We start from the raw sequence: 7,291 nt of genomic DNA, 5'->3' as shown, positions 1-7,291 counted from the left end.
CAAATATTTATATTAAACTTATCCATTAAATGTTGATCAAATATTTATATTAAAATTATCCATTAAATGTTGATCAAATATTTATATTAAACTTATCCATTAAATGTTGATCAAATATTTATATTAAACTTATCCATTAAATGTTGATCAAATATTTATATTAAACTTATCCATTAAATGTTGATCCTTGGTACATGATTGTGTAAAGTGTGTTTAGCTAGTCATAAAACTTGGTACATGATTGTGTAAAGTGCGTTTAACTAGTCATAAAACTCGGCACATGATCGTGTAAAGTGTGTTTTAACTAGTTATAAAACTCGGTACATGATCGTGTAAAGTGTGTTTAATAGTCATAAAACTCGGTACATGATTGTAAAGTGTTTTTTGAAAGAAATTAAGTTATTTTTGAAACATTTTTAATTTGATGTTTCACTAGCATCAAGCAGAAGTTGCAAGCTAATATATATTTTCTTCTTTCGTTTTACTAAGTAATGTTGGTAGTTTTTACAGAGAATGGAGTTCATTCTTCCCTAATTATATACAAAAATATCAAACAAATAACTCTGTGTGTAATTTGAATTAAATATTTTTTACACATATACAAGGTGAAGAAGAGGGATTTTCAATGTATTAAATATTCTAATATACTAATAGTACTCACAGGTCAATGTGTCCATTCTGTTTCTATAGACCTAATCAATACATTATAAAATCCTAGTTCTGCTCAAGTATTAACTAATTTAAAGCTCAACCTAGTATTGAATTTAAGGTGTCTTGAAAACACAATATAAAATTACATTTATTCTTATAAAGTATGAAACATTACAAATATCACACTGAGAGATAAAAGTGCAAAATACAAATGAAAGTTTTTAAATGTGTATTATATACCTTGACAGTTTTAATGGTTTCAAAATAATAGTACAACATGCTAGATAAGTATAGCGATGAAAAAAACCCACATATAGAGCAAAACAAAACTGAAACTCCATGCAAAAAGTGATTTAGAAATGAGCTCTGATGACATGCATCATAAATATTTTAGGTAAATGATCGTGTAAAGTGTGTTTAACTAGTCATAAAACTCGGTACATGATTGTGTGAAGTGTGTTTAACTAGTCATAAAACTCAGTACATAATTGTGTAAAGTGTGTTTAGCTAGTCATAAAACTAGGTACATGATTGTGTAAAGTGTGTTTAGCTAGTCATAAAACTAGGTACATGATTGTGTAAAGTGTGTTTAACTAGTCATAAAAAATGACGTGTATAAAACATTCTAAGTTAAAACTCACTTAATGACGTGTATAAAACATTCTATGTTAAAACTCACTTAATGACGTGTATAAAACATTCTATGTTAAAACTCACTTAATAATGTGTATAAAACATTCTAAGTTAAAACTCAGGTGATGACTCGTATAGGATATTCTAAGTTAAAACTCAGGTGATGACTCGTATAGGATATTCTAAGTTAAAACTCAGGTGATGACTCGTATAGGATATTCTAAGTTAAAACTCAGGTGATAACTTGTAGAAGTAACTTTACACATTTTTTTCAACAAATATATTTTAATACAAAGGTAGTATCTTTCATTCATTAGATTATAACTAAAAACTATTTTAGGGTTTATTTGATTTTTTAAAATAATAAACACATTTTAAAAATGACAAAAGAAAACTACCAAGAATTTCCATCATGTCTGTTTTTTGCTGCACCACTGTTGTCTTGTTTTTTGGTATTAAAACACGGAAAAGTTCCTTCTTCAGCGGTAATTGCCACACTGTATGCTTCCTCCAAGTTTCCTCGATTTTGGAAAAATTCCGTCAGTTGTTGGGTGTTTCCTATTGCTGTTAGATAAGGCACAGCTTTGTCATCGTCAGACTGAAATAAGATCCTTGCGTGCCTGTAAAAATAATACTGTGGTCATAAAAACTTAAAATATACTAAGAAGAAATTATATGCCAGCAGATAGGTCATTTGAACTCAGTGATATCTCGATCTTTGAACGTTGAATAAAAAAATATTTCAGTTCTATGAGGTAAGAAAGAATCTAGAGGAAGAGTTATATTATTTTTACAACTGACACAATACAAAAAAAAAGATTTCTAATATATTAACAATCAAGTTTTCCTGAACTAAAATCCCTGCTTTAATCAGTTCTTATGCCATAATATTCTAACATAGTAACTGATAATAAAAAGTGGGTAGAGCATTCAGCCAATGTGTGCTGACCTGTTTTAAAGTCATGCTGTTTTGTATCTGCTAATCTGGTCAGCCAAAGCATCATACGAGTTTAAAGGTGGATTTAGTAAACACTTAAAAGTGCCCAAGTTAATATTTTCTGAGCATTATGTTATTCTACTAATGACTGAGAAACATTAGAAACATTAGAAGAGAGGACATTAAGAGACAAACTGATTGGTTACATGAGGGCTATTTGTACTAGCCATCCCTAATTTACCAGTGACAGACTAGAGGGAAGGCAGCTAGTCAAGACTACTAACCATCAACTCTTTTACCAATGAATAGTAGGATTGACTGTCACATTATAACACCCCCATGGCTGAAAGGGCAAGCATGTTTGATGTGACAGGGATAGACAATCTGAAATTACAGTAACACACGGAAAAGTAAAGAATTGTTAGGGTGGCCAGAAAAACAAGGACAGCCCAGCCCTTGCCCCTAATTTGAAGATGGTTATTACAAATTGGAAATAATTTAACTTTTATTTGATTTACTTTAAATTTATTGGAATGGTCGAAAATATTTCTAAATATATTAACATTGTTTTTGAAATAATTTAAACTACCTTTTTTGGTGATAGACACAAAATAAATGAGCAAAAATAGTTAAATTGTTCATCCAAGAAATCCTTAATTATTCACTTTATCCAATTCATCTTAAAATTGGTTACTTAACACCTGGATTTATTTTAGAATCCATAACATTTTCATACATACTACTTGAAGGTTTTAGCATTACTTTGAAACTTTTTAGACATATTTTTGTGAAGAATATAGAAATTCTGTTTTTTTTTTACTAACTAATCATAAAACTCAGTACATGAGTGTGTAAAGTGTGTTTAACTAGTCATAAAACTCAGTACATGAGTGTGTAAAGTGTGTTTAACTAGTCATAAAACTCGGTACATGATTGTGTAAAGTGTGTTTAACTAGTCATAAAACTTTGAACCTCAACCTGCAGAATTAGTTTAATCTGTCTTGTTACATTAGAACCTCAACCTGCAGAATCTTCCAGAGGTAGTGAAACTGTTCTTTTAAATTATAGTTGCAGTTAGTAAATTAGAAATAAACACAGTTGATGACGTGTATAAAACATTCTAAGTTAAAACTCACTTAATGACGTGTATAAAACATTCTAAGTTAAAACTCACTTAATGACGTGTATAAAACATTCTAAGTTAAAACTCACTTAATGACGTTTATAAAACATTCTAAGTTAAAACTCATTTGAATTAGTTTAGTCTGTCTTGTTACATACAGGTACTAGGTTTATGTTATAGAGGAAATAAGAAACACACATACAGCCAGAAAGAAAGAAAGACAACACAGCTACTAGGTCTATGTTACGGAGGAAACACATGAACATATTTAATTTAGGGGAATTCACATACCAATATCAAAAAGTAAAATATGGTACGAGTCATTGGAACACATCTGTGGAAACCCAAAGATACATTTACTACCAATGAGATTGACATACAGTATCTCAGGTTTTTCATCGATATTAACCAATCTGGTATTTTTAACATAATATCAGAGTAGGGATTAACATTTTCAAAGAAAATAGAAGATGCTTAAAAGTAATATTTGATATAAATTGACGAAACAAATATATTTCAAGTTAATAATAACACTCGTTTTCCTATTCTCTGTGATGTTAATCACTTTAATACAGAAACTATATGTTTTAAATTAGAATTTCTAGTAAGTTTGGACAATTTCTCTTTAATGAATTATCTCTAGAACTTAAAATTTACTATAACAATGATAAAAATCTGACATGACTGATAATGTTCCACCTTTTTCATCAGCTCATTACGTTCCACAAGAGAGGTTGGACAGTGCGCACACAGATGGAATTTATCTACGTCACATTCTGAAGAGGAATTTAGCAAGTCCATAGAAAGGTCCCTGAGGTTGAAAAGAAAACAAAACAAGATTCCTAAATCCCATTTAATCTGATAAAAGAAAGAACCAATGAGAGCAATTTTCATTTAACACATGCATATACAATTTTTTTCTAACGTACCAATCAACCAGGTAAAAAACAACTTACAAGCAAGTTACATGTATTTACAATTTTTGAGACAACTAGTAAAACTCAGAAGACCGTGTTGAAAAATCTTAATTTCATAATGATGAAAATGACAACATATTTTTGATGTCATCATTAGGCTTAACTTCAAAGTGTTCAGTGCTTACCACTGCCCTAGCTTAGCACATTTCCATGCTAGATATTTCAACGCTGTCTTAAACCATGGGTCATCTCTCTTCATGACTTTAGCCAAACAAATAACCAGTTCTGGCTCATTGCCTCTTAACAGCATTGTCAGAGCTCTCTGAAATATATATAGTGTAAAAAATGTTATATTAGCTATATATGAGTTTCTATCTTTATAGGTTTAGGGTAGACTTCTGAACAAGTGGTATGGGATAATCAACGCAACTGACGAAGAAAAAAAACAGAAACATTAACAAAAAGGAGTATTATTTCTGAAAGACAAATAAGCTACTTTTTAAAAATATGTTTATCTGACTGGTCAGATATAAGTTAATACTTAAAAAAACAGTTACATAACAGTAATTGGTTGTGTTACTTTGGAACTGACAAATTCAAATACACAGAGATGATTGGCAGGATACATGCAAACTATGAACAGTTAACGTAAATATAAATAACAACAGTGGAGGAGTAGCATTTACTTTAGATGAGGAATGTATTTTCTATTATTCATGGAATTTAATTGTTTATTAAAATACAATCATTAGAAAGTTTTGTTTTTGTAACCGATGCGTTTCGCTTGATCAGTATAACAGCAAATAAGTAAGGAAGATGAAATTAATATATAAATGATTAATCAAAGGTAAAACATTACATCTTTCCAAGCTTTGATAAAACCTCCATACTTCACTGCAAAAAAACAACAAAAATCACTATTAAATGAAAAACTAAAATTCTTGATTAAGAAAAGTCAAATTGTCAAACTATTTAAAACTGTAATCACAATAAGTGTAAAGAAAAGACTACATCTAATATAAATATTTTCATGTGTTTTTACCATCTCGAGAAAAAACTAATAACTTCATCTATGTTTCCAGATGACTCACTTTAAACAGTTACATTTCAGAAAGGTCAATTTAAAAAATAATCTTGATCAGAATTTAACATTTTGATGTGAACATAATTTACTAAAAGGTCAACTACCTGAGACTTCTCATTAATGAGTCTTTAAAAAACAAGATCTCCACCTATTTGAAAGTTAAATACCTGAATCTCATCAAAAGTTATTCTATAAGGATGAAGCCCAAACTTATTTGAAATTTAAAAGTCCAATTTATTTAAAAGTTAATTACCTGTGAGTCATCAACAGCAAGAAAACTGCAAGCTGCATGTATAGGAGAACCGTTTCTCATGTGACATTCTGCCAACTTGTTCACACATTCCTTTAATAAACTGTGGATAAGTTAAATTGTTAACTTCATGATGACAAATGATAACCACAACTAAATATCTCACTGTCAACAAACATCATTTTACTCTAGGTTATTTACAACCTCAGGTATTTGGAACATTCACGAGTTATTTTATAGAAAACAAATAAACAGCTATGTTTCATTAAGTGCAAAATCTAACCAATATTCTTCAAAATGCTTTTTTGTCATGGTACTATGTATATTTAAGTTAAATTGATAGACTACTATTGTATTTATATATATCTCAAGGATAACCGTGAGGAACTTAATAGTTCCACAATGAGCATCTAACAGCCAATATACGGAGCTTACAAAAACTAACATGTTGAAAAAAAAAAACAACAGGAAATGTACTTATTAAAATATACAAATATTTTACCTACAAATTTCCGAGAGTGGTATCTATTTTCGCTATATCAGCTCAAAATCATGTTCTCTGAACATTTAGTAGTCGACCATGATTTTTGTGAATATTTAATAAAACACCTCTGGTTAGCCTAGCTGTTTCTTGTACTTGAACGATAAACACCACATATAATTATCACGTTTTTCTAGCCCTAATATATCATACATTGAAAAATGTTAAAAGATTAAAGGAAATAGTATACCATTTACCACAACTAATATCTTTAACATGCTAACATACTTTAAACGTGTGTTTCAAGTACCATCTTAATAACAAAACACATTCTGATTTAAGAAATTTGATAATTCCAAGACCAAAGATGAAAAAAGCAGAGAAGAATAAAAGCACAAAGAAGCTTGTTACTAAATTTACCATATGAGGAACTACACTTACACATAACATCCTCTGATCTCGATCAACGATAGCACATGATACAAAGTACTACTTTTTACTTTTCAATGTTACATTCCTTCTTTAGGGTTAGTACTGGTTAAAATGTTTAATACATGTATAGAATTTTCTTATTTTATATTTTTTCACTTCTGAGAATTAAATTGGATTTTTAGCTTATTAATGTATGGAGTTAGGAAAAACCTAATTTCCTAAGCCTTGCAAGATATTATTACAGACAAAAATATTGATAACAGTAAGGGTACCCAACTGTTGAATCAATGCATTCTGATCATTATAAGTTTTTGTTTTATGACAATATACACTCCCAGTTATTCCTGTCTATTTAATTAATTATGTTAATTATTGGAGTAATTGTTAGTTCTTATCTAGGTAAGTAGCTCATCCAAATTATCAGTTATTGATAAAAATTAATTACATTAGAACCTCAACCTACATTGTCTTTCTTTCTGGCTGTATGTGTGTTTCTTATTTCCTCTCTAACATAGACCTAGTACCTGTATTGTCTTTCTTTCTGGCTGTATGTATGTTTCTTATTTCCTCTGTAACATAAACCTAATACCTGTTTTGTCTTTCTTTCTTTCTTCCTGGCTTTATGTGTGTTTCTTATTTCCTCTGTAACATAGACCTAGTACCTGTGTTGTCTTTTTTTTCTGGCTGTATATGTGTTTCTTATTTCCTCTGTAACATAGACCTAGTACCTGTATTGTTTTCTTTCTGGCTGTAATTGTGTTTCTTATATCCTCTGTAACATAG

The 7,291-nt window shown here is 29.6% G+C and overlaps 1 protein-coding gene across 1 annotated transcript in view; it reads right to left on the bottom strand.

Annotated features, from left to right (window-relative positions):
• Window positions 1-1,688: 1,688 nt before the first annotated feature.
• Window positions 1,689-7,291, bottom strand: part of LOC111083134 (WD repeat-containing protein 17-like) — a gene marked incomplete at its 5' end in the record, with an annotated part of 25,930 nt that continues 20,327 nt past the window's right edge. Inside the window, one exon of the mRNA XM_022379411.1 lies at window positions 1,689-1,904. Coding sequence (XP_022235119.1) covers window positions 1,878-1,904 — 27 coding nt within the window. The remainder of the gene's footprint in view (window positions 1,905-7,291) is intronic.

Source organism: Limulus polyphemus, unplaced genomic scaffold (genome assembly GCF_000517525.1).
Source record: "Limulus polyphemus unplaced genomic scaffold, Limulus_polyphemus-2.1.2 Scaffold8293, whole genome shotgun sequence".
Taxonomy (NCBI): Eukaryota; Metazoa; Arthropoda; class Merostomata; order Xiphosura; family Limulidae; genus Limulus; species Limulus polyphemus.
The sequence above is the reverse complement of the archived record's forward strand: the minus strand, read 5'-3'. Positions and strand labels throughout refer to the sequence as shown.